Source organism: Phodopus roborovskii, unplaced genomic scaffold (genome assembly GCF_943737965.1).
Source record: "Phodopus roborovskii unplaced genomic scaffold, PHOROB, whole genome shotgun sequence".
NCBI lineage: Eukaryota > Metazoa > Chordata > Mammalia > Rodentia > Cricetidae > Phodopus > Phodopus roborovskii.
In genome coordinates this window covers 29,184,916-29,212,316 of record NW_026125281.1, presented here as the reverse complement: position 1 = coordinate 29,212,316, position 27,401 = coordinate 29,184,916, and the positions used below count along the sequence as shown (strand labels likewise).

The 27,401-nt window shown below is 40.4% G+C and overlaps 1 protein-coding gene across 1 annotated transcript in view; it reads right to left on the bottom strand.

The window, feature by feature from the left end:
* Coq3 (coenzyme Q3, methyltransferase) overlaps positions 1-22,495 on the bottom strand; it is a 28,985-nt gene extending 6,490 nt beyond the window's left edge. The window contains exons 1-5 of the mRNA XM_051198546.1: positions 22,381-22,495; positions 6,469-6,595; positions 3,828-3,980; positions 1,845-1,944; positions 519-761 (exon numbers count right to left, since the gene is read on the bottom strand). Of these exons, the coding sequence (XP_051054503.1) occupies positions 519-761; positions 1,845-1,944; positions 3,828-3,980; positions 6,469-6,595; positions 22,381-22,489 (732 nt within the window). The 5' untranslated portion in view covers positions 22,490-22,495. The remainder of the gene's footprint in view (positions 1-518; positions 762-1,844; positions 1,945-3,827; positions 3,981-6,468; positions 6,596-22,380) is intronic.
* Between the last annotated feature and the right edge of the window lie 4,906 nt (positions 22,496-27,401).

The following is a 27,401-nucleotide window of genomic DNA, read 5'->3' as shown; positions in this document are numbered from 1 at the left end:
TACTACAGCTTAAAATACATATTGACCCTAACACACTGATAATGGGAGACTTCAATACCACACTCTCACCAATGGACAGATCATCCAGACAAAAACTAAACAGAGGAATGTTGTAGTTAACTGACATTATAAACCAAACGGACCTAATAGATATCTACACAACATTTCACCCAAACACAAAAGAATATACCCTCTCCTCAGTTCCTCATGGAACTGTCTCCAAACTGACCATAAAAAGGGACACCCAAAGAAAGCCTCAACATCTACAAGAAAATTGAGTCAGGCAGTGGTGGTGCATACCTTTAATTCCAGCACCCAGAAGACAGAGGCAGACAGATCTCTGAGTTCAAGGCTAATCTGGTCTACTGAGTATGTTCCTGGACAGCCAGGGCTATATAGAGAAATGTTGCCTTAGGAATAAAGGAAGGAAGGAAGGGAGGGAGGGAAGAAGGGAAGAGGAAGGGAGGGAAGGAGAGAGGGAGGAAGGGAGGGAGGAAGGAAAATTTTGTCTTCCTTACTTTTAATACTTGATAGCAGCACTGTATGAACATTTCAAGGTCGATCACATGTTCTACGACTTCAGAAGCCACAACAGCATCAAACACTTGTGCAGTCTCATTGACAATCTCCTCCAGGGCACATGCTTTGTACTCTATCCTCTTATCCAGGACTGGATCAAATGACTTATGGTGCTGTGCTATCTTAATGTTTTCAGCCACAGGATCGATTCCAACAACGGAAGCCCCCAATCGTCCTAGAGGCTAATGGCATGAAAACAGTTATGTTCAAGAAAAAAGCAGAACACATGTTAGCAATAAAAATTTGTCCAAAATGGCTATCCAATACCAAGTGGTCATCCCTAAAAATATACATATGTGAGTAACACTAAACAGAATCAACAGGATCAGCAGGTTGTGTTCATATATTTATTCTAATACCTACATATAACAATAATAATTAATTTTAAAGAGGTCATAGATTTGACATGGAAGACATGAGTAAGGGGTGGAGGGAGGAGAAGGAGGAGAGAGAAATGATGTCAATACAGTATAAATACATAAAATTTTTAAAAATTAATTTAATTCTTTAGTAATTCAAAACTGCTATTCCATGTTTCAAAAGATAGCATATATAAATACAAAAACTACCAAGGTCAATATCCATCAAAGATTAAATTATGATGCAAAAGGTCCCAATGCTGATGAGGAATATAAAACATAAATATTCCTCCCAGGGACAGTAACCACAAATCTAAGCACCCTAGAGCACCTAAAAGGACTTATTCCCACAAGTTGTAAGACTCTTGTCTGCTTTCTTTGAGATGTGTGAAAGGCGAGACTAAACCTGTATTTAATCTCAGACAAATTGCCTAATTTCTTGGGTTAGAAGAGATCAAAGCTTTGAATGACCCATGCCCCATTCATCAAAATAAAACCCAAAAAGCTCCAGTAGTTTTCTGAAAATTCTTTTTTTTTTTCAATTTTGAAAATAGAACTGATAATAATATAACTTATGATAATGTTAATATTAGTACTATTCACTTAAAAATAAACAATATATTTGTTAAAAGGACAAATGAAGCAGAAAGCCACTTCTCAATTTTTTACCCAGTTAAAAATAACAAAATTTTGATCAAAACACATTAAATGCATGTATAAAACTCCTGAGCTGTTGGATGAATTGGACATCATTTGAAATGGATCATGTTTTTAAACATACTGATATGATCTACTTAGTTGCTGTTGGAATGATTTTAAGGCTTTAGCTACTTTCACTAACACTACTAGGCACCCCCAGCAGTTCTCATGTCCATGAAGAATGGAGAACACACGGCCAGCACTTACTTCAGTCAATAGGCCACCACCACAGCCAACGTCCATAATCTTCATCCCACACAAAGGCCTTCCCGGATAGTGACTAGCACTTGTCTTCAAAAGATTGTCTCTTTAAAAACAAAATCCAAAACATATAAAAATGGATGGCTACCTTTATCAACGAAAGGTTTTAATACATATAATCTTCAAGGAAATATTAACCTTCATTTAATTTAGCTTGCTCATTTAGCTGTACAACTTGGAGACAGGGGCTCATTACAAGGCTCAGCCATGCTTGAGTCTCCAATCTTCCTTCCTCAGTCTCCTGGATTTTGAGATCAAAGGAGTACTGCCACCAGTCCCAGTCTGGAATTCCAATTTGAAATGAATCATTGAAGTTTTTACAAACATACCTTTTATTTATTTATTTCAGAATTAAATGACCTACTTAATTTGTACATTTTCAATATGTAAAGTTCTGATATAATCCAACATTAATCTATTATTGCTCTAGTAACACTCTAAAGAAAAATCTCAAACTAATCTAGTACAAATGAACATAATTTTATTCAAATACCTTTTCAATAAAACTGTCTCAAAAATACGGAATGAAAATTTACAGCCTCTGTTGGCTATGTTGTCAGACGTACTTAGGCCAACTTCATGTGTTATTTTACAGACTTAAAAAGCAGCTGGAGGACTGGGGAGATAGCTCAGGGATAACAGCACTGACTGCTTTAATATAATCATTGTAATACTTTACCATATGCACAGCATATGTGCACATGTACCTACATAACCTGATACTCCTATGTACTATAGTATTGTAAATTAAGCTTTAAATTGAACATATACATTAATTATACTAAAATAAGCATTATCTATATGCATACACATACACACACCATATCATGGGGTTGTATAATCTTCTGATCATGTCTGTTAATCACCTACTGTGAAAGGAAGGCATGGACGGTGCCATATCATTTTATTCCTAGGGATTAGAACAGTTCCTAGAACAAAGCAGTTTCTCAAGAGAAAATATATATCATCTTAGGGTATCTAACATTGCTAGTAAAAGTAACTAAACTCTTAAAATAATCCAGTCAATAAAACAACTCTGCTATAATTCTCAGGCCATACTGTTTCCTTCTGATGGCTTTCTGTTATGATGAAAACAAAATCCAAACATGCAACCCCAACATGAGATGACCTTTTATGTGATGCATAAAGATGCCACAGTAGTTTGCTAAGTTCCCAACATAGTGATGCTGGAACCGCCCAGAAGAGCTGCTGAGCTGCAAACTGCATCAATGCAAGCCCTCTGCACTCTTGCCTTTCTTTATCTCCCACTGAAACACATGTCCACATGTTGTTTATCCAAGTAGCTTTCACAGTCTGGCACTACAGCCCCATGGGTATAAGCTCTCAAACATTCTCGTTGAACCAATCTGTCTCCACAAGGTTGCCTTTATCAGAATCGTCTAAAGGTTACCAAGGCCACTGCAGATCAGTAGCTAGAAAATGACCTGATGATATAGCTCTTTAGTTCCCTTTCATTAGGACTGAATTCTCACTAACCTAATAGGGCCAACAAAGTTTATAATTAAGTTGGGAAAGCAACCTGGGTTTTAGTATTGTTTCTATAAGTTAATGATTTAAGAGATATCTTTTTAATTATGTGAATGTGTCTGGGAATGTGATGAGCCCAGCCAGTGAGGATGTCGGCTTCCCTGGAACTGGACTGGTTATGAGCAGCCTGGTGTGGGTGACAGACACCCCTCACCACTGGTCCTCTGTGAGCAGCATGACCATTCTTAACTGCTGAGCCATCTCTCTACCCCCCCCCCAGAGATAATGATTTTAAATGGTGAGTCCTAATGAGGAATATCCCTAATTTCCAAACCAAATCTAAGACAGGAAATTTTGAGGTAAGTAAAGCAAAAGGGAAATAAATGCAAAAAAGTGAATTGTGCACTTTTAAAGACTTAAAAGGAGTCTGTGGAGTATTACCTAATGAATGGCACCCTCAGGTCATTCATAGAATGTAGAGGCGCAAATGTCCCTTGCTCATCCCACCACTTGTGAGCCAGGGCCAGGAAGGTTTTCATCTCCTTGCTGTCAACTGTTGTTTGTGAAGTACTGTATAAGCGTTCCCAAGGGGGCCTAAGGGATGAAACAAAGAACAAGGCAATATTGTCGTTCTAAAGAATATGTTAAACAGAATATGCCGTATAGAAAGATATCCTAATTTATTAGATTCTAAGTATATATAGATTCTAAGTATATATTTTGATACTTTAAGATCACAACCACATGCTCATATACGTTCACAAGCTTTTGAGGGCAAAGCCTGCCCTTCTAGGTCACAGCTAATACAATAATAATAACAATAATAGCTATCACTTATTGAGTACTTACTAAATGCCAGGAACTAAGAACATGTTTTTTTTTGTTTTTTGGGGTTTTTACAAATGTACTGTTATCCTTATTTTATGGTTGAGAAAAAAAAAAAGTTCGGAGAGTCAAGTAAGTGGTTGGGCCCCAACTTGAACACAAATGATTCTAGTATCCGCCTCCTTTCCTCCACTTTCCGCCTCTATCATTGAAGTCTGAGTCTTTTATCGTCTGATGGCTCCATACATCACCACCTCCTAATTTGTTTTCCATAATGAACTACAGAGATTATTCTGAAATAAAAATCTAGTTAATTTATTTCTCCCATAAAATGCAAGGCTTCCAGTGCTGTTAGGGAAAAGATTAAAACCCTGAAAGAAAGCTCAGAATTATGGAGCCCGGCTTCCTTCCTCTCAAGACCCATTTTCTCTTCATCTTCACCACTAGCCACGTAGCTTTTGATTGGCTGGTCTTGCTCCTCCCTCACACACCTTGTGTATGTATGGTCTTCTGTCTGGACCACTTTTCCTACAGCCCTCCCTTTCCTCTGCCAAGCATTTTAGTCTCTCATCCCTCAAATCTTTTTGTTTTGTTTTGTGTTTGTTTGTTTGTTTGTTTGTTTGAGACAGGGTTTCTCTGTATTGCTTTGGAGCCTGTCCTGGAACTAGCTCTGTAGACCAGGCTGACCTCAAACTCACAGAGATCCATCTGCTCTGCCTCCCGAGTGCTGGGATTAAAGGCATGTACTACCAATGCCCAGCTCATCCCTCAAATCTTAATTTAAATAGGAGAGCATTTATAAAATCTTCCTTGATGCTCAACTGTGGGTCACATTCCCCCATCTTAATTCCTTTGTCGCTTTGCATTCTTCATGGAGTTGTATAATCATCTGATCATGAATGTTAATCACCAGAGCCTACTGTGAAAGGAAGGCATGGACGGTGCCATATCATTTTATTCCTAGGGAATAGAACAGTTCCTAGAACGAAGCAGTTTCTCAAGAGATAATTGTCAAATAGATATTTGAAGAAAAGACATCAGAAAAAGATTGTAATTTGTCCTAGCTCTTTTAATCACAAGAGAAGAGGAAGCAAAACAAAAATTAGACACATCATTGAATTGCATGTCAGTACAGTATTGAAAAATACTCCAAAGTTCTGCTTGGCCAAAGATAATTAGGTTGTTAACTTGGAAAAAATAATGCCACCCAATTCTTTATTGTTTTTCTTAGATCCATTAGAGAGCACATTCTGTAGAAATTACTCTTTTTTTATTATTTAAATTCAAGTACCACATGCCAGTGAGATGGCTTTGTGTAAAGGTGCTTGCTTCTAAGCCTGACAATCTGCATTTGGTCCTTGGGACCCACATGGTTGAAGAAGAGAAATGACTCCCAAAAGCTGTTCTCTGTTCTCTGACATCCATAATGGTGTCAAGGCACGGATGACACCTCCCTATACACACACACACACACACACACACACACACACACACACACACGTGACTTTTAAAATGTAAATACAAGCCATCATTTTCCTCTAATATCTTAAGACAATGGGTTCCCTTGGGCATGATTTAGTCAAACCATCAGTAACAGTTGCTCTGTTAACTAAGAAGAGTTTCACCTATACTCAATCGCAAAGACTCTCACTCAACAAAATGCAAGGGTGTGCACTTAGGAAGTAGACTCAGTTTAACTAGCATTAGGAGGTATTTCTCAAGATTGGACACTAATTTGTAAAATCTAAACACATGCCTTTTGACTTAATATTTTCTAGCATTATGGGCTTCTCCACCTTAGCAGTTTATATTTTTGTTCTATCATGATGGGATTACAGAAAAGTAAAACATCTCCATGTCCTTAATACGGCCTTCTCTCTTTTGCTTTTAGTGATAGGAATAGGAGTTAATAAGAAAGAAAAAGGCACTCTCCAGGGTGGAAGTGGGCTGGCGAACTGGGGAGAGATGTGTCTACTCTTCTATTAAAAGTAAAAATTGTCTCTGAAATTGAATAAATAGCATACGTGGCTATATACTGTATTTTTCTTACAACTTTTCAGTGAACTTGACGTTTTGTAAACCTAAAAATTATTACAACATATTATTTAAGAATATTTAAATGATATTTAAATGAACAAATGCTACTTTAATTAAACTGATGAGCTTTCACACCAGCAAAGTTTATTAAACACAACCAAAACTAAACTACCATTACACAGTTTATGCAAATCTCTACCAGGATAATAAATAAACTCACCTGTAAGTTTTTAGTCTGGTCAGACAGGAAAAAGTCATGCTGTAGGATCTAAACTGCATGGTCCTGTGTTCACTCAATTCCCATGACTTAATCTGTAGATTCCTAGTGAGCTGATTCCCTGAATTAGCTGAAAACAAAGTTTAGTATACAGAGAAAAGCATGTAATTCCTGCTATGAACATAGTTGAAGAATTTTTATATGACATTCTTATGGTGTACTGCAACTGATAAACAAATGAGTTTCTTAATTTGGGGTTTAATTAAAAACATAAAATAAAAGGTCTTACTTCCATCTAAAAATTAAAATGATCAACAACAGGTGTTGGTGGTGCATGCCTTTGATCCCAGCACTTGGGAGGCATAGGCAGGCGGACTTCTGTGAGTTCGAAGCCAGCCTTGTCTACAGAGGAAGTTCCAGGACAGGTTCCAAAACAATACAGAAAAACCCTGTCTCAAAAAACAGGAAAAAAAAAAAAAAAAGTCCAGGCTCAAATAGTTCCACTAGAAAATCTCTTCAAGGGTGGCAAGTGCTCTTAACCACTGAGTCATCTTACATTTAAACAGAGCCCCTGGAAGAAGAAATATCAAATAATACTACCCAGTCTCTTTAATAAAACATAACAGTGGTGGACAGTGAACATCGCCAGAATCCACTTGCAATCCAGCACTTGGAGAGGAAGATTAGAAGTGGAAGTCAGTCTGTGCTACACAGTAGCCCTATCTTGTTTGTTTTGTTGTTTTTTTCTTGTCTTAATGAGGTTCATGCTTGTTTTGATTCTTATTATTTATTTATCTATTTGAGGTAGAGAAAGAATATGAAATTAGGAATTGGGGAAGATCTAGGAGTAGTTGGGGGAAGGGAGTATGATCAAAACATATTCTATGAAAAAACTTAAGTAAGAAAATCTTGAAAGCCATTTGGAAGGCAGATGCAGTCAAATCTCTGAGTTTGAGGCCAGCCTGGTCTACAGAGTGAGTTCTAGGACAGCCAAAGCTGTCTTGAAAAACCATATAAACATAAATATTCAATAAAGCAAGACAACAATGCAGGATACATCCCGACTCATTTTACAAAGCTAGAATTACTCTAAAAACCAAAGAAGATTACAGACTAATTTGCCTGGAGAGCAATATCCACAAATGCTAGCAAATAAAATCGAGCAATCAATGGAAAAATAATATAGCAGGACCATACTGGCTGAGACAGATGAAGCAATTTACAAAATCCAATTCATCTATTATGAAAACTCAACAAATAAGAATGAAAGGGAACTTCTTATACAAAGCATCTATAAAATCTTATAGTTCACATATGACTTAGATGATAAAAGAGTAAGGTGCTAACCACATCAGGAACAAAATCTTAGCTATAAAGCAAGAAAGCAAAGTTTATACAGGAAGGAAAGAAGGAAATTTAACTGCTCTTACTATCTGTGTAGAAAATCCCTAGGAATCTTAAATTTATTTTTTAGTATTTATTTACTTTTACCTTACATATATGAGAGTTGTACCTGCATGTAAGTGTACTCTGTGTGTGTGTGGTGTATACAGAGGCCAGAAGAGGGCATCAGATACGCTGGAATTGGAGTTCAGGGATTGTGAGCTACCATGTAGGTGCTAGGGAATGAATTTGGGTCCTTGGCAAGATCTACCATGCTCATAACTGCTAAGCCATGTCTCCAGCCCTCAGGGGAATCTTATATTTAAGCAAAAGCCCCTCCATACCAAAAGAAGCATAATGTATAACACCTTATGTAATACTTAAAATTTTGTTTTTTCAAGACAGGGTTTCTCTGTGTAGCTTTGGAACCTGTCCTGGAACTCGCTCTGTAGACCAGGCTGGCCTTGAACTCTCAGAGATCCACCTGCCTCTGCCTCCCGAGTGCTGGGATTTAAAAGCATGTGCCACTAACACCCAGCCTGTTTGTTTTTGAGACAGGGTCTCACTGTGTGCCCTGGCTAGCCTAAAACTTACTATGTGTACCAGACTAGCCCCAAAATCATAAAGATCTACCTGCCTTTGCCTCCTGAAAACTAGGATTAAATTTAAATTTTTTAAAACTTGTGTGGGTGTTTTACATGTATGTATGTATGTATGTATGTATGTGCACTGTGTCAGTGCCTGGTGCCTGCAGAGACCAAAAATGGGTATAAGGTCCCTGGGAACTAGGGTTACAGAAAGTTATGATCAACCATGTGGGTTTTATGAACAGCTAGATGGGTGTTTTGAAATGACCAGGGGTCCTCTGGAAGAGCAGTGAGCACTGTTAACCACTGAGCTATCTCTCCAACTCCTACTATGTAGGTAACACTTTTGAAATGACAAAATTGTAGTTATGGAAAAACAGAGCAATGGGAGTTTTGGATGAGACAGCAGGCTAGAGGCTACTTCTATGAGAACTGATGGAGAAAGTCAGATAAGGGGAAAAGAGGCTTTATTTCAAAAAGAAATAGTGGAAATGCTTTGGAAACTCATGAAGGAGGCAAAAAGAAACTAGAAAACAGAAATAAAGAAACCTGCCACAGAGAAGCAAGCTGAACACAGACCCAGCCATGTTCCAGCTGCTTCCAAAGTGTGAATCAGACCAGAGCCAGAAGCCCCACCCTCAGGTCAACAGCTTCAAACCCAACTACAAGCTTTGGTGAGACAACTGTACCAAGTCGTGAAGATCCCCAGAGACCACCAGGGAGACAGACCCACTGATGCAAATGTGTAAGGTTTACTGTTCATCCAACCATGACAGGGACCACCAGAGGAAGTGAGTTCCCTGCTTACTGCCAGGTTTTTAAAGGAAAAATCACAGGATTACATTAGTGGGTATGAGTTGGGTTCTGATTGGTTGACATTTGGGGAATAATCAGGGGAAGTTCTCAAAGTCATATTTTGGTATGAAATACCTGTGTACCAATTATTCTCATTGGCCAGTGCTGACAGGGAACATTCTGTGGCTTCTATGACTTTGTCTTGTTACTTGCAGGTGGCCTGTTGTTCACAGATACCAATGATTTTCAGAACTGTGTCCTAGAGACCCCAGGGGAGGCTTTGGTCTCCCCCGGAGTTTCTTTAGTGACCAAACAGTTCCCAGGAACCAAGCATCTAGGAGGCCGGGGGCAGGGAGTGTCTGGTTTCTTTGAGTTCAGTTTTGGTCCTGGACTCCAGGAGGCCAGGGGATCTGGAGTTTGTGTCATGTGCTGAGTCAGAGGCCTACATGTCTTTTCTGTGGCCTGTCATGGCTGCTGACGCAGGGGGCTGAGTGCGGGTCTGGTCCCTTTATTGCTTACAATTTTTCCCCAGTGTAAATTGTTAGAAGAGCAGCCTTTGAGTTTAGTTTACCCCTTTCACAATGTCTCCTCTGAGACACAGTTCAGCAGCACCAAAGACAAACCCTGTTTTGTCATCCTGTATTGCTCAGGGAATAGCAGCCAGATGTCATCTTGAGAAAAACTATTGGTAAAGACAGACCCACCCCAGGAGCCAGGAGCCATAGCCACTGCCAGGTTAACCAGTCACAGCTCGTGGATGAAGGATGGCCCAGAAAAACTATAAGAAGGAGGGTCAGGTGAGCCTGTAGTGACAGATTATTTATGATTTATTAAAGCTTGCCTGAAGATTCAGAAAGCAAAGTCAGCCACAAGCCATAGAATCCAGGCACACACCTTAAATCCCAGCAGCCAGAAGCTAGGAGGTGGTGGTACACACCTTTAATCCTAGGACTCAGGATTAAGAGGTAGACCGATCTCTGTGAGTTCAAGGTCACCCAGATCTACTCAAGAGTGAATCAGTCAAAAAGAGAATTAGAGCTCACACCTTTGAGCCCATCACTAGAAGGGTATAAAAGATAGAAGCAGGGTCTTCAGTCTTCAAATGGAGCATTCATTCTCCAGCCACATTGAGGAGAGGCAGCAGTCTGAGACTTGGTGAGAGCTCATGGAGACAGGATCAGCCCATTCAGCCTGAGCTAGAGGTAAGAAGCTAGTGGCTGGCTGTTTTGCTTGTCTGATATTCAGCTTGAAGCTTGAACCCCAATGTCAGTCTCTGGGTCTTTTACTTTTTATGTTACACGAGCCAAAGGGTCAAGAGGGCAAGGGGCTCTTTCAGGATGGGAATGAGTAGTAAGGCAAGCTAGCTCCACTCTTGGTGGTCAGAGCCAGATTTTACCCACTATTTCCCTGGAGATTGACAGTTCTGACACTGAGTCAGTGGGTAGATAGACTATTGACGATATGTCTGTGTCCCTCACTGCTGAAGTCCATACATTCTGAAGTTCCAGAGGCGTACACCATACCCATACTGACATCCCTCCAGCAGGATGCTTAACACTTAGACCTTGCAGGTAGGGTAACAGGTTCTTTGCTTTTACTCACTCCAGTGTTGTGGTCACTTCCCAACACACTTGGGAGATGCCCACAAGCTAAAACAGCTGCCCTACATTGTGTCATCTGGGGAGGTTCTGGAGGGTATGACAGCTGCCCTGGCCACAGAACGCAAAGCTAATTGTGGCAAGCTGAGGCTTCTGGCACCCAAAGAAGCAAAAAGCTGTAGTGAAAATTACTCTGGAAGACACTGGGCATTTACATGCCATTCAGCAATAGCATAACCCAAATACAAGAGCCCCAAAGTGCAACTGGCTCTCCCTCTTTATGCACTGGGCTAGGAGCCTCCAAATTTTAAGGAACCAAAAGAAATGTCCTTTCCCCTGTCCTCCCTCCCTCCCTCTCTCTCTCTCCCTCTCTCTCTCTCTCTCTCTCTCTCTCTCTCTGTGTGTGTGTGTGTGTGTGTGTGTGTGTCCCATCCCCACTTTTGGGAGTTGGTTCTCTTTATATCAGGTGAGTTCCAGGGACCTAACTCGGGTTGTTAGGCCTGGTATCAAGAGACATCTTACTAGCCCTTCATCATCTTCTTGTTCTATTTATTAATTTATTTATTAATCTTATCCATCTATTGTTGTGTAATATTTGTTTAACTATGCAAAGATGTGTTGTATCTGTTTAATTATGTAAAGATGTGTTGCCGCCTAAGGCACCTGACTGGACGAATGAAAAGCTGAATGGCCAATAGTGAGGAGGGAGAAGGTATAGGCAGGACTTCCAGGCAAGGAGAGTGAGTAGGTTGGGGAGGGAGAGAAAAAGAGACACCAGGAAGATGCCAGGAGCCAGCCAGCCAGACACTGAGGAAAGTAAGATGCGCAGAATGAAAGAAAGGTGAAAAAAAGCCCCAAGGCAAAACATAGATTAAGAGAAACAGGTTAAATTAACTTAAAGAACAAGCCTGAGCTAAAGCTGAGCATCCATAATTAAAAGTCTGTGTGTCTTTATTTGGAAGCTAGTTGGTAACCCAAAGAAAATTAGAACTACAATCTATTTATCTACCTATTTAGTTATTTTATGTATGCCTAGATGGATGTATGCGGACCACATTTGTCTGGTATCCACAGAGATCTAGAGTTCCAGATGGTTGTGAGAAACCATGCGGTGCTAGGACCCAAATCTAGATCCTCTGAACGATCAGCAAGTGCTCTTAATCACCGAGCCATCATTCCAGCCCTCTTCTTTTTATTCTCGATGTGTATGTCATTTCCCTTCGATTCATCTAGTTTTATTTATGCTTTCCCCCCTCCAATTAGGGGCAGCCATTTTTCTTATCCTTTGTTTCAGTTTTTCCCTTCTCTATACTTGGTAATGTTTTGACTTTACCTTCTGATGTGTGAGACTTTTCTTGTGGAGACATAAACAAATGTCTACTCAGCCCACATAGGGGAGAGACCAAAGGCATTCCCCCAAAGTCCAGCTTTTTTTTTTTTTCTTTTTTGCACATGAATAACAGCCCAACAAAACTGTTAACTCTACAAAAGGCCCCTGTTCCCTAATACAGCCCTCATTCAGGCAACTCTAGGACATCTCCTTCCTCCCTAGCAAGGGATACAGTGGGCACATGCCTGTCTTCCATCTGTTTTTGTAAGTGCCAATCTTTGCAAGCACTCACAAGCATAGCATTTGGCTTTTCATCCTCTTCCCCTAGGAACTCCAGCTGGACCCAGGACTCAATGCTCACCTTCATCTAACTAGGACAGGACCCACAGCTTTCCCATCCTTTTGTCCCCTCCTGAATGCTTCAGCATTTTATCAACATGATTTAGATGCCAGTCTAGATCTCTCAAGGCTGCCAAAGCCTATCCTACCATAGGACTCAGCAAAGCCACTGAAGCCCCTACTGAATTGACTTCCTTAACTTTCTTGTAGACAGGGCTCTGACTGGCCTGAAGAGCTCTTATTCTCAGTCCCCAGTAATGCATGTCCTTCCTACACTGGATTCCATTTCCTGAACTTCATGCAGTCTTAGAAGGGAATAACCAAGTGTTCCTAATGGCTTGTAATAGGCCTGTCCACCAGGAACTGACTCTTCTATTGCTTCCAGTTATACAGCATCTGTCTACAGAAAAGGATGGATGGTTCTCTTATTTGGTTTCTCTGCCTCTACGGCACTCAGACTGATCCCATCTATGCTTAGGCTGCTATAAAACAAAGACTGTGACAGGCTTTTATTGCTTGCTTACAAGTCTTTCCCAGAGGTTGGCACATACCTTTAATCCCACTACTCCAGAGGCAAAGGCAACCACAAACCAAAGTCCAACCGGCAAATAATTCATTAGTACAAGTTGTAGGGATATGGGTGAGGGCTGATACTGGAGCCAGAGCCACTGAAAGGTAGCTATATCACCACAAAGCCCACCCAGCATGAGTAAGAACTCATGGGCCCAGAACCCTTGGGCTCTCCACCGTTTCCACAAGCAGTTTCCACAAGCAGCCGAGTGGGTCAGTCTCTCCTCTCTGCGTCTGTTTATTGCTTCTATAACTTTGGGGACTTCGTGAATCTTACTCCTTTCAGCTTTCCCAACTTGTGAGATTTGTTTACCTCCAGAATCTTAACACTCTCCCCTCTTCCTGCAAGGAATGTGTTTCAATTCAGAAGAAACTGTTACATAATACTGTTTTTTTTTTTTTTTAAATTTTGTGTGTATGTATCCCTGCATGGTGTGTGTGTGCGCAGTATGTATGTGTCTATGAACTTTATGGTTGGGTACATATGTATGCATGTGGAGGCCAGTGGTTGACATATCTTTCATTAAACCTGCAGCTCATTTACTTGGCTAGGCAGTGAGCTCCAGAGAGCCACCCATCTGTGCTGTGCTGCAGCACTGCAGGAGACTGGTAAGCATCTGCAATGGGCTTTTACTGGGTTCTAGGTTCTCTACCCTGGTTCTCCTGCCTGAGCACCAGGTGTGTTACTGACTGATGAGCCATCTTCCCAGGTGGCTCTTTAAAAATGTTTTTTTTTTATCTATTCCCTTGACATTTATCTAATTCTGACTTTGTTTACGTCATTCAAACTGTTTCTTCATTTTCCTATTCTCTTGCTTTTTTTTTCACCCCCTACCAATCAACATTCGCTTTCTCCTTCTGTCCATTTAACCGCTCTTTTCCCTTTTCCATCACTTCCCCATCTCCTACCTTTCATTTACAGTTTTGACACCTATCCTCCTCAGCACATTCTACAGTAGTTTTCCGCTTTTAATGCTGCATCTACTGGTGACATATTAGTGGGCTGTAATCAGTTTTACATGTGTGTATGGTGTTGTGTTTCGATGGACAATCAAGGAAAGTGGGCCACTCTAGGATGTAATTCAGGCTCTGTGGCAGCAGTGAAAGACCTAAAAAGTAATGTTAATGATGGACTAACCTAGAAACCAATATCTGTTCCTTGGAATTTGCTAGCTTCCTCTCACAAGGCCCTGAGATAAGAAGAATTCACACTGCCCCTCCTTTCCTGTGAGTCAACAGGTGGTAAATAGGGTCAAGAGATAGCTGTAACTCTGGTTTGCCCAGACAAGATTAATTAGCACACCTGAGGCCCTAAGGTCTGCTGACCCTAATGTACTCAATGGACAGAGGGTCCCACCCCCTCCCTACGCTTGTGGGTTTGCCTTTAAAAACACCTGGGCCCAGGGGAGGGGGCTTCTCCCTAGCCTGCGCGCTGGAGGAGCCCGTTTGCGCAAACGTTTCCTGTTCATTAAAGCCTCTTGCGTTTTGCAGCAACTGGACTGGACATTGAGTTCTTGGGGTATCGACCGAACCTGGAAGACTCCTCATTCTGAGGGTCTTACAGCAGGAATAGTTTCAAGGCGCTGAACCTCAAACAGCTGTACACAGGAAGATTTATTAATTTTTACACAAACATATTTTGGATAAAACAAGTTCCTCATACCAAAGCCCCCCCCCCCCCCCCCCCCGATCTAATCTATATCTTTGTGAAGGGAGACATCATAACCCTGCAACTTTAGTCTTGGTTGTAGTACCCAATAATGCATGACATTATTCTAGGTGTGCCAGAACTGCCATGCAAAGGCTGTGAAGCTCTTTCAGGAAAAAACGCTATGGATAACAGAAAACAACAGCTGTTTTCCACAATGATTCCTTCTAGGCCAAAGCACTTCTAGGAAACAACTATTTCATCCTAATGTTTACCCTAGATACAATGAATGAGTCTACTAATTTTTCCTCTACAAAAATGGATAAGGAAGTCAGAGATGTGAATGAAAAAGTCAGCAACATAGAAGAAAAAAAATCAGTAAAAACAAAATAAAACCACAGCTTGAAAAACGTAAAATAAATAGAAAGGCTGTAAAGTAACCTCAATAAATAGGTAGATCGATAATACAATAGAAAGCATCATCCATAGAATCAAGTAGAGTATCAGGAATGGAGGCCAAGGATGACAAAATACTGCATTTGAATATCAATAAAGAAACAACAAAAATGAGATACAATCAAAAGAACAAATCTGAGAATCCCTGGGATAGAAGAACAAGTTGAGATAAACAGCAAAGACAGAATATCCAGTCATTGAAATCAGAACAGAAAACTCCCCAAATCTAGAGAAAGAAATAGAAAGCCAAAGAATAATAGGAGACCTAGAACCCTAAATGTGACCAGAGAAAAACCTCTCCACAATATATTATAGACAAGATATTAAAAACACAAAGCATTGATTGGGAACACACCTGCATTCATGCCAAGCTGCTCAGAATTACCTGTAACTCTAGCTCCAGGGGCTCCAAATTCTTTGGCCTCTGCAGGTACCCACACCCATGTGCACATACCTCCATATATGCACTCACAAATTAGAAATACAAAGAATCCACTTTCAAAACGCAAAGTAAAGAAACAATATTACAAACTGTAAGAAATAATAAGTTGAAGGCAGACATCAATGAAATGAATACTAAAGGAGCAAGACATAGATCAATCATAGAGCTGGCTCTTCATGGGGCTGAGGATGTAGCTCAGTGGTAGATTTCTTGCCTGGAAAGCACAGGACCTCAGGGCTTAATTCTAAACACTTAAACAACAGTTGGAAGTAAAGAAGACCAACCAATCATTAGCCAAACTAACCCCCCACCCCCCAAAAAAAGTGTTAAAAGCACTCAGAAATCAGAGGCAGGTGGATCTCTGTGAGTTCAAGTTGAGCCTGGTCTACAAAGCAAATTCCAGGACAACCAGGGCTGTTACATGAAGAAATCCTGTCTCAAAAAAACAAAACATGAAGAAATCCTGTCTCAAAAAAAAACAAAACAAAACAAACAAACAAACAAAAAAAAAAGACAGAGAGAGCATCTACATAAGCCAACAGAATACAAAGTACCAAAAAGTACCAAGTACCATTAGGGAGCTCCTTGAAAACATTCCAAAGGACTGGAAAACCCATTCCTAAACACATATAAATTACCAAACTTAAATAAGAAAGATATAAACAACATAAACAGACCCCTCACAATTGTTGAGAATGAAGCAAGAGAAAGCTCCCAACAAAGAAAAGAGGGATTCACTGCTAAATTCTACCATAGAAATAGTAAGAACACTCCCAACTTATCCCATAATGCCAGCATTAACCTCATCCCCAAACTGAATAAGGACAAACCAACAAAGAAATCCACAGACCAATTTCCTGAATAACACAGATGCAAAAATGCTCAACAAAAATCTTGCAAGTGGAATTTAAAAACACATTGAGAAGATAACATGGTATGTGCAAGTTGATTTTAGTCTAGAGATACAAGCTTGGCTCAAAATATGCATATGAGTACATGTAATTCAGCACAAAAATACACTTAAGGGCAGAAAACAACACACAGTCATCTCAATCTATGAAAGGTCTTCAACAAAGTTCAACAACATACCATCTTCTAAAAGCCCAGAAGAAATATTTTAACAGAACAAAGGCTGTATACTACAAAGCTTTAGCAACATTATACTAAATCTGGGGGAGGGGGGGAAACAGATTGCCTCTAAAATCTGAAGTGAGATAAGATTGAACATTTTCTATACTCTTGCTGATTCAAGGTCTCAGAATGAGAGGAAGAATAGAGAAACAAACAAAACAGGAAGAGGTCAGATTATCACTATTTACAGGCTGTGTGATTCTGCACTTAAAAGACCGTAGAGATCATACCAGAAAGCCCTTAGCTAAATGAACAAATTAACATAGAGAAAGTAGTAGCTTTTATTTATATTTTTTCCCTTGTGTGTATGTGTAGTGTATTCATGTGAGTGGGTGTGCATGTCCGTACGTGCATGCATGTATGGACACTAGAGGTCAATGTTGGTGCCTTCTGCGATTGCTCTCTATCTTACTTCTTTTGACTCGGTTTCTTACTGACCTGTAGCTCACCAACTGGCTAGACTGGCTGATCAGTGACCCCCAACAACTCTGTCGTTTCTCCTTCCCAGTGTGCAGATTACAGGCACATGTCACCATCTTTCTTTTTTCCCAACTTAGGGCCTTATGTTTTCACAGTAAGCATTTCATCCATTCATGAAGCTATTGCCTAAAGTCTTGAAAGTCAGTGACTTGCCCATGGAGTCGGATGTGTGTGTGTGTGTGTGTGTGTGTGTGTGTGTGTAGGGGGTGGGTGGGAGTGGAGGGGGTGGGGGGGTTGTGGTGGTGGTGTGTGTGTCATGCCTTTAATCCCAGCATTTGGGAGGCAGAAAAAGGCCAATCTCTGTGAGTTTGAGGCCAGCCTGGTCTACACAGAGTCATGTCCAGGGCATGCTCCAAAGCTACAGAGAAACCCTGTCTCTTGAAACTAAAACAAACAAAAAAGTGACTTTTCTATATATCAGTAATAAACTTGTTGAGAAATGGGATGGGGTCCCATTCCCTAATGCTTAAAACAAACCTAGGAATATGTGGGTGCCCATAAAGGTGGCTGCACTCCATCTTGGCACAAGGACAGAGCGTTCAAAGCCGTCAGCAAGTCACAAGACCTAAAGGTCAAAGGTGTGGCTACAGAAGGATGTTTTGCCCATCTTAGTCTAAAAGACAACAGACCTGAATCTGAGGTGTGGCTACTCCTGACCTCAAGGTAGAGAACAAGAAGTTGGAGCTAAGGTGTGGTTACTGAACCCTTAGAATAAATGAGGAAGAAAAGTCTGTTTGTTCCATATACATGATACTGTGTTCCCCTTTTTGGTTAAGGAATATAAGAGTGATGAAAAATAAACTCGTGGCATTTCAGTAATGACTGATCTGCCCTCCTGACCTTTATTCTGTCTCTCTTTATTATCTATAGCCTTTCCCTCATCTACACTCAGGTACTGACTTGGGGCTGCTCGGCTGGCTCCGACTGCAGCCCCGCAAAGACTGCTCCTGAGAAGATCTCTCCAGTGAAAACTTTACAACACTAAGAAACCAGGTTACAACACTAAGAAACCAGGTTAAGGAAGTATCCCTCCATGGGGGATGTGTCCGCAAGGTCCTTTTACAAAATACTACCAGGAAAGAAAGAAAGAAAGAAAGAACGAAAGAACCCAAAACAGGCACTAAGCGGAAAGACCTGCTGTGCTCATGGCCAGACCAAATTAATATTGTGGAAATGGCTGTACTACTGAAAGCAATCAACAGGTTCAATGCCATCGCCATCAAAATGTGAGATTCTCCACAGAACTACAGAAAACAATCCTAAAATTTATGTAAAAGCACAAAAGTCCTCAAGTAAATGAAAGCAACCCTTAGCAGGAAGAACAATGCTGGCGGCACTACAATAGCTAATCTCATTATAGTCCAAAGGCACAATAGCACAAAGAGCATGGTGCTGGCATACACAGCACACACACAAATCCCCAAAACAACAAAAACCAGGCCTGTAGACCAATGGAGTCTCATAGAGGACTCAGAAATAAACTACACTGGTATAGCTGCCTAATTGTTGACTACACTGACAAAAACATACTCTGGAGAAAAGCCAATCTCTCATCAAAAGCTGGAAAGTATGGACTTTCACATGCAGAGTGAAACATGCTTCATATTTCTTTCCCTGAACAAGTCAGTTCAAAGTGGAGCAAAGTCCTCAATTTAAGACATGAAACTCTGAAGTGCTAAAAAGAAAACAAGGGGAAAATAACACAATGCAGAGGAAAGATTTTTCTGTACAGAAATTCAGTCTCACAGAAAAAATCAAAAACTGACAAGCGGGGTTATGAGAAATTAAGAGTTTCTGACAACAAAGGAAATACATACTAGTGTGGAGAGGCAGCCTACACAATGGGAAAAAAGATTTTACAAAAAAAGTATATACAAATAAGGGATTAATTTCCAAGATACATAATCACCCTTCCCCCCAAACCATCCAATCATGAACAAGGCAATGAACAGGAAACAAACAAACAAAACAAAACAAAAACAAACAACAACAGCAAAAAACCAGCATTGGCTAAAGATGCTTCCCATTAAACTTGTATTCCTGAGTTCAACCCCCAGGGCTCACATGGTAGAGAAAACAAACTCCTGGCTGTTATCCTCTGGCCTCAAACACACACAATAGATGAATTGGGGGAGGGTGTCACAAAAATACAAACGGCCAATAAAGCTTGAAAAAGTATTCAACAGCATCAGCTCTCAGGGAAACACAAAGAAACTGGTGCATTGACTGTGGAGGTTACTCAAAGGAAAGCAGAGCCATGGTTAGACCCAGCCACACTATCTGTGGTATCTACTAAAGTCAATGCCCAGAATACTTTCACGTCCACATTTGTAACTGAACTATTCACGATAGACAGGGAATGGAAGCAGCCTAGATATCATCAGCAGATATTTGTAAGGTTTTGTTTTGTTGGGGTTTTTTGCAATTTAATTACTTAAAATAGTTTCCTTTTTAACCACAAAGTCCACTACAGGGTATCTCTCCAATTCTAACTGTCACCATCCAGTTTCTCTTCTTGCAGACAACCAGTGCTGCCAGACCTGCTTGCAAGCTTCCAGAAACCTTTTATACATATGCAATTATTTTAATGTGTCATTCCGTCATTGTACATAACATTTTTATCCGTTTGCAGCTTTTTTTTTTTTTTTTTTTTAAAACTCTACCAGTTTTTTGGCAGGACCACTTCATAATGTTGTATAATGAGGTCCTTTTTGCTGTAATTAAGAACTAGACAGTAATCCATTGTATGGCTTCATTTTAATTTATTCAAGCAGCTCCTTATTAATGGGCACTTAGGTTATTTCTTTTTTCTAATACCAAACTATGGAATTGAATTAAATAGATAATTTTATGTTTCTTTAGGCAGAAAAAAAAAAAAAAAAAAGTTCAGCCACGAGATGGTAGTATACACCAACCACCTAGCACTTGGAAAGCAGAGGCAGGTGGATCTCTATAGTTCAAGGCCAGTCTGGTTTACAGAGTAAGTTCCAGAAAAGTCTCCAAAAGCTACACAGAGAAACCCTGTCTCGTAGAAACAAACAAACAAACAAAAATTAAAAGGACAAATGTGTGCACATTTTCAAGTTTACAATTGCCATTCATAGACATTGAATCAATTTATAACCCGACAGACAATGTATGTGAGTATCTTGTGCCTGGCGACTCACACTGACCACACACAATGTTAACAAAATGTTTTTATCCTTGATAATTCGTGAAAATGGTTTACTAATGTAGCTTTAATTCATCATGGGTGAGGTAAAGTATCTTAAATACTTTGATCCCTTACATACCACGTTTGTCTTTTTGTGGTCTACATACTTATCTTGAGCCCTTCACATTTTATTGTTGTTGCAATTTGTTTGTGCTGCTGTTGTCCTGAGATGGGGATCTCACGAAGTATCCCAGTCCTGGAACTTGCTGTGGGACCCAGGCTGACCTCTGACTGGTTAAGATTTGTTTTAATTTTATGTGTTTGCCTTCGTGTATATTGTGTACACCCCATGATTGCAGTGCCCATGGAGGTCAGAAGAGGGCATTGAATCTCCTGGGACTGGAGTTTCAGACAGATGTGAAAAACCATGTGGGTGCCAGAGTAGCTTCTAGTATCTATCTGTATTGGGGAGTTCACAACCACCTCTAACTCCTGTTCTGGAGACTCTGCTGCCCTCTTCTGGCCTTCACAGACACTTTCACACACAGGGCAAACACATTAAAAGCTGGGTGTGCACCTGGGAGGCAGAAGCAGGCAAGTCTCTTGAGTTCAAGGCCACCCTGATCTACATGGTGAGTTCCAACTGTTTAAAATAAACGAACATTTTGTCTCCTGTTATTCCTCTTGTCGTTTCTAGCTTTTAGGATAGCCACTTTCTGGCCGTACACATGGCTTTTCACAAGCTTATCATGTCCTAAAACATTTGTCCCATTTCTGTACTCCCTTCCAGCCCTCTAACCACACTTGTTCTCCACCTCATTCAAGACTTTCTCTGATCCCAAATATAGATTACGCTGTTGGTTTTTTGTTTGTTTTTAAATTTCTGATTATAGGCTGGGCAGGCAATCCCAGCACTTGGGAGGCAGAGGCAAGTAGATCTCAGCAAAATCAAGGTCAGCCTGATCTACAGAGAGAGTTCCAGGATCATCAGCACTATTATATTACACAGAGAAACCCTGTCTCGAAAAACAAAACAAAATTCTTAATTATAAAAGGCATACAGTAAAGTATATATGCATATACATGACTGGAGAGATGGATCCAAGTGTTTTTCTAGAGGACCTAGCTTCCTTTCCCATCATCGATAGGACAGCTCATAACCATCAGTAACAGCAGTCCCAGGGGATTCTACACCTTCTTCTGACATCTGAGAGCACGGAATACCCACATGGTACATAGATACACATTCAAGCACAAAACTCATAACATAAAAGAATCTTTAAAAAATAAGTTTAGAAAATAAAAGCATATGAAAGACGATAAAATGATACAAGATCACCTATCTCTAAAATCTGCTAAAGCTGGGATATGTACTCCCAGCTATATTTCCAAGTTTATTACTAATACTGACTTATAACTTAATCTCGTAAAACTATCCTAATAAATTTTTTCAGGTGAGTACAAGTAGGTTTAAGTAAGCTGTGTTGCCATTACTGTTATATTAAAATTACCATCCATAATACTCTATCATATAGTAGCCATTTTCATATAAAGGATGAATTTAATTTTCTGCTTACTACTTTGGAGTTCAAAATCTATAGCACCATATGCAACTAGTTACTTTTTAAAAATCTTATTTCCAACAGATGAATTGTTATTTATCCCGAGCATAAATGCGGCTGCGGGGCAGAGGTGGTGCACGCCTTTAATCCCAGCACTGGGGAGGTAGAGGCAGGCAGATCTCTGTGAGTTCAAGGCCAGCCTGGTCTACGGAAGGGGGGCTCCCGGCCCAGGAGCTCCAAGGTCGAAGGCTACAGGGCGGCAGCCCCCGGGAAACGCTCCCCGAGGCCCGGATCCCTAGTTTTTGCTTTGCCCCGGCTTCAGCGAACTGGAGGTTGAGGACAGTGGCGGAAACCGCACGGCGCCGGGGCTGCCCGCCGCGCCTGCGCAGAGGTGCCCGCCGCGATGATGGCTGCGCGGAAACCTCCACACCCACACTCACCCGACCAGGATGCTGCACCAGGCGGCTCCGCTACTGCCCGGGGACAGCCCAAACTAAGCGTCTCTAAGAGACGAACCCCACGAAAGCTCAGCCTTCCACCGCTCCACATCGCGACCAGAATCCCGCCCCTTTCCGGTCCCTCCTCACAACACATCCCCAGCACAAGGGTTCCGGCGCCACACTCGCCAGGCACTGCAGGCTGTAGCATTTACAATACAGTGCGAATTTTGTGACCACTGGTAATCAGAGCTCATCTGCCAAATTACGTCTTCGATGAGACAATAGACTCTCCGTTTCGTATACAAAGGCCATAAAGATCTTCTTTTTTTACTTATCTCACTTACGTATCACTGTGTGCGGATTTTTTTTACCAGGTATCTCCCCAGAGACATGCGTATTCTTGGAAGACCCTGAGTCTAATACTTAAAATCACAAGTATGGACGCACTTCTTCCAAGAACGTAACTCTTTCTCTTTTAAGGCACTCAGGTATCACAGAAAACAGAAGTCCAAACTTAATGTACATCTTCTGAAACTTAAGTAATATTCTGTACAGGATACCTACCACTCCATGTGGCAGAAAACACCGTTTAGACACAGATCAGTATATAAGTGTCCAGTATATAACTGGACACGCTAGTTATTTTTGTCAACTTGACACTTTAGAGTTACCAGGGAATGAATCGCCTTCATTAGAGTAGACTGTGGGCATGTGAGCAGGGCATTTTCTTGACTAATGTGGGAGGAGGATCCAGCCCTCCGGCAAGGGTCTTGGGTTTTGTCAGATAGCCCAATAAGCAAGACAGTAAGCAAGCCGCTTTCATTTATAGATCCTGCCCTAACTTTCCTCGATGAGATCCTCTTCTCAAATCGCTTTTGGTCAGTGTTTTATCACAGCAGTTTTTAAACCAGGCAGTCGGGGGGGGGGGGGCTTTCCCCATAAAGTAGTCAATTTCTAACATTTAGGGCATTTCTACATGTTCATCAGTGCGATTAACTAAGCTCTCATTTACAACTCCTGAGCTAAAATATTAGCCTAAGAAGAGCTGCAGACTTTTCAGCTGCTGTAACATATTCAGAGTTCCTGTGTTTGGAAATACATGGACATTTTTCCAAATGAAGGTGGAAAAGTTCTACATTAAAAATAAGTCTTACGCTTTTGTTGGACTGACAGATCCAGTACTGTAAATGTATTGTACTTACATTAAATGTATACCAGTTTCAGTCTTCCCAGTTTCACTTCAAAGGCAATCAGTGATACGCCTTAAATACTAGTAAGAGGCAAGGAGCTTCCTGACTCCAGCACATTAACAAAAAACTTTTGTGCTTCATCAGAAATAAAATCATGTTGAGTATAATGCAACATGTAGTTGCAAAAATTTCCCAGAGTAACTCTGGTCTAACTTATGAACAAGCTGTAAACTAGCTTATACATATTCTAGACAACTCAACACCTATTTCACATTCATGTTTTCTATAGTTTTTCTATCAAAAATGAAAGATGCCCATCAATGTCTATACAAGTTTGAATTATCTTCTACGACATCCACTCAGCTGAATGGGTTTTTGTTTTTATTCAAAAAGTATCACTTGGTAACTCTGAGAAACTCTATCCGGCCAAATTTTATTTAAAACTGAACTTACATGGAAGCTGGAGGGATGGCTGAGGAGGGGCTAAGTTCAGTTTTCAGCAACTACATTGTGACTCACACCCACCTGTAACTGCATACCTAGGGCTTCTTACACCATCTTCAGGCCTCTCTGGGCACCCTAACATGGAGAGTACATATTCATTATACTTAGTTCAGTTTAGAAATTTCAGCACATTAAAAATATTTTAGCTGGGCAGTTAGTAATGCACACTTTTAATCCCAGTGCTCTGGAGGCAGAGACAAGTGGATCTCTTGAGTTTGAGGACAGCTTGAACTACAAAGCGAATTCCAGGACAGCCTGAGAAACTGAGAAAGACTGTCTTGAAAAAGCAAAAGCAGTCAACAAGACAGTCAACAAAAGCGAGACAAATTAATGAAAAAATGCACAATACTCACATGTGACTGGAAACAAATCTAGTTTTCCAAATTACGTTACCTTAATGGTACCCTACCCATATTACACAAAACACTGTGATTCCTACACTAGAGAATGTTGAATCTTTTAGAACTCCCCCCCCCCATTTATTGTGTATGTGCAGGCATGCACAAAGCAAGTGTGGGATGGTGACTGAACATTATTTTAGTTTAACAATTGCTACAAGCCACAAGATCACAGATTAGTTACACAGTCATCTTATCATGAGGTAACTCAAGAATTAAGGATTCTCCTGATGGATGAAACCAATACAAAAGTTGTATTAGTCATAGTCTTGTGAATGGATTTTTTTTTCTCCCTTTTGCTGTAGATCCTTCCTGTAGCTTATTCCTTTCTGCAACAAGGGGGATTTTCTCCCCAAAGTTTAACACTATCTTATCATTTACTGGGAACAAATTCTCCCATGCATTTGGAGTTTACTGGTTACACTCCCTTAGCTTTGTGTAAAACCTGTTCTCCATTAACAGGTCCTAATAACTGATTACATTCCTTAGCTACATGTGAGACCTGTCTTCACCTGACTTCCTTGTTCCCCTCTCCACTGTCAGTGCAGAGATGCGCCTTCCTGCAATTATCCTTACTGACAGACATTTGGTCAGTGTTTAGAGACCCAGGCGAGTGAATTCCATCTAAGCCATCCCCAGATACCCAAGGACATAGAATTACTACATCCCCAAAGTTGTTGATTCACAGCTGCCTAGATGAATAGGAAAAATAAGCATGTCCTGGTTTTACCTGACTGGCAAATAGAAAAGTGATAACCTAAACTAACCCTGCAATAAAAGAGTCTCAAACTTGTTTTATTAACTCAAGATTTTAGCTCAGAGATTTACTGCTCCCTGTTGTTCTTTACAGTTATCACCTATGAAACACAAACAGGAGACTCAGCGGGCCCATGTGGAGTTTATTGGTGGAGAGGAGAGAAAGGGAGGAGGGGTAGCTGGTGGCCAGCTGAAAGCAGGAGAGAGCAAAAGAGAGGGAGGGGGTGTGCTTGCTTTAAAAGGGAAACTGAGTCCCTACGCAGTTTCCCTACATAGGATGGGTGTCCCACGCACCGTAGGGGACAGGGTCAGCAGCCACTGAGGCCAGAACACTGGAAGGTACCAGGGTTTTGTTTCTTGTGCAGGTTAAACTTAGACCCTTTGCTTGACCCACAGCCCTAAGCAACTGATGCTAAAAGCTTCTCAAAGTTTTAGTTTATTGCTGTGTAAATCTTACCTTACTGACCCTGAGAAACTCAAAGGTCAAATTGTATTGCAAAAAGAATTATTGTTGCAAACATACATATACACCTGTACCCCCAAGAACTGGGGAGAAACAGAGAGAGAGAAAAGGAAGGAGAACAAAAAAGAGCAGAAGAAGTTGCAGAGGAGCAATTGTTGTGTGAGTCAATGCATTTCCCCCTCAGATTTTAGTTCCTTCGCTTATTTGTAGTCACCTTTTCTGAACTCTGAGAGAAAATTTTATAAGCAGGCTTTTTAAGGTTCTCAATAAACAGATATTATTACTAAAGTAAAATCAACATTTCACTTGCAGATTATCTGAAGCAGGTTTGAAAAGAGAAAAGAACAGCTTTCAGAATTGGTCCTCTCCTTCCACCATTGGGGTCTGAGGATTAAACTCAGGTCACCAGGATTTGTGGCAAGAACCTTTACCTGCCAAGGCAACTTAACAACAGCAATGAAGAGAATCAATTACCTCTCTCTCTAATCAGGGTGGGTGGGTGGGTGGGTGGGTGTGTGTGTGGGTGTGTGTGTGTGTGTGTGTGTGTGTGTGTGTGTTGTGGGATACAGAAGAAGTCTTACCCACTCTAGCCTGGGGTTACAGCAGATTTTACTGCCTAGGATGGGTGCTGGGAAGCAAACTTGGGTCCTCTGTAAGGGCTGTAGCAAGTGTTCTTAACCTGTGTGCTCTCTCTCCAAACTTTCAAAAGAAAATCTCTTAAAAACAGCTCTTATTAACCAATTCAGACTGAATGTCTCAAAAACTGAAGGTATTCATTTTTTAGAGTCATTTTTTAAAAAAGGATTTCATAACCAAAGCTTACATCTAATTAGCTTTGTGTATGATTTAGTATTGGCATCCTAAATTACACAAGCATTATTCTAAATTCCTTTTTACATGTAGAAGAAATAATAAGCTTTCCACAAAAATCTAACAGATAGAAATACAATCATAACAAAAGTATAACCCCGTATAGTCATGACAGTCATGGTTTTTCAAGACAGGGTTTCTCTGTAGCTCTGGAACCTGTCCTAGAACTAGCTGTGTAGACCAGGCTGGCTTTGAACCCAGAGATCCACATGCCTTTGCCTCCCAGATTAAAGGTATGCACCACCATTGCTGGGACTTTGTTGGTTTTAAAAATGACAGATTTAATGATAAAAAGCATGCAAATCATTAAATAAAACTGGCAAAATCCTTTTGGCTCTCATTTATATGTCTAAAAATGTATGTATCATAGCCAGCATAATTTTTCAGTAAAATTTTATTTTTAAAATAATATTTCACTTGAAGTTTGATCTAAAACACTTTAAAGTATGAAAATTTTATACAACTTATCTATTACAAATTAATCAGAAGTCTTCAATTAAGTACATTGTGTTAGGCCACCTACATAAAAAATATTGCACATTTTGTCTCCGGTGTTACTGATGAGTAAACTATATAGAACTCCAAACTATTTATTCTGTGAAATGGCAACTTTATAAATATTGGAACTAAATGCACTGTAAACAGCCATTTTGGTAAACATGCATTTATTCACAGATTTATTTCCTTTAGATAAATGCATAACTGCTCAAAATTAAGATGCTATGTGGAGGTACAAGCGCGCACAGACAAATCTTTGTCTCTGCCTTCATTTGGAGGGAACACTGACCGTGGCAGAATTATTTTTAAAATGCACTATTGCTGGTAAGAAAGCTAATACTT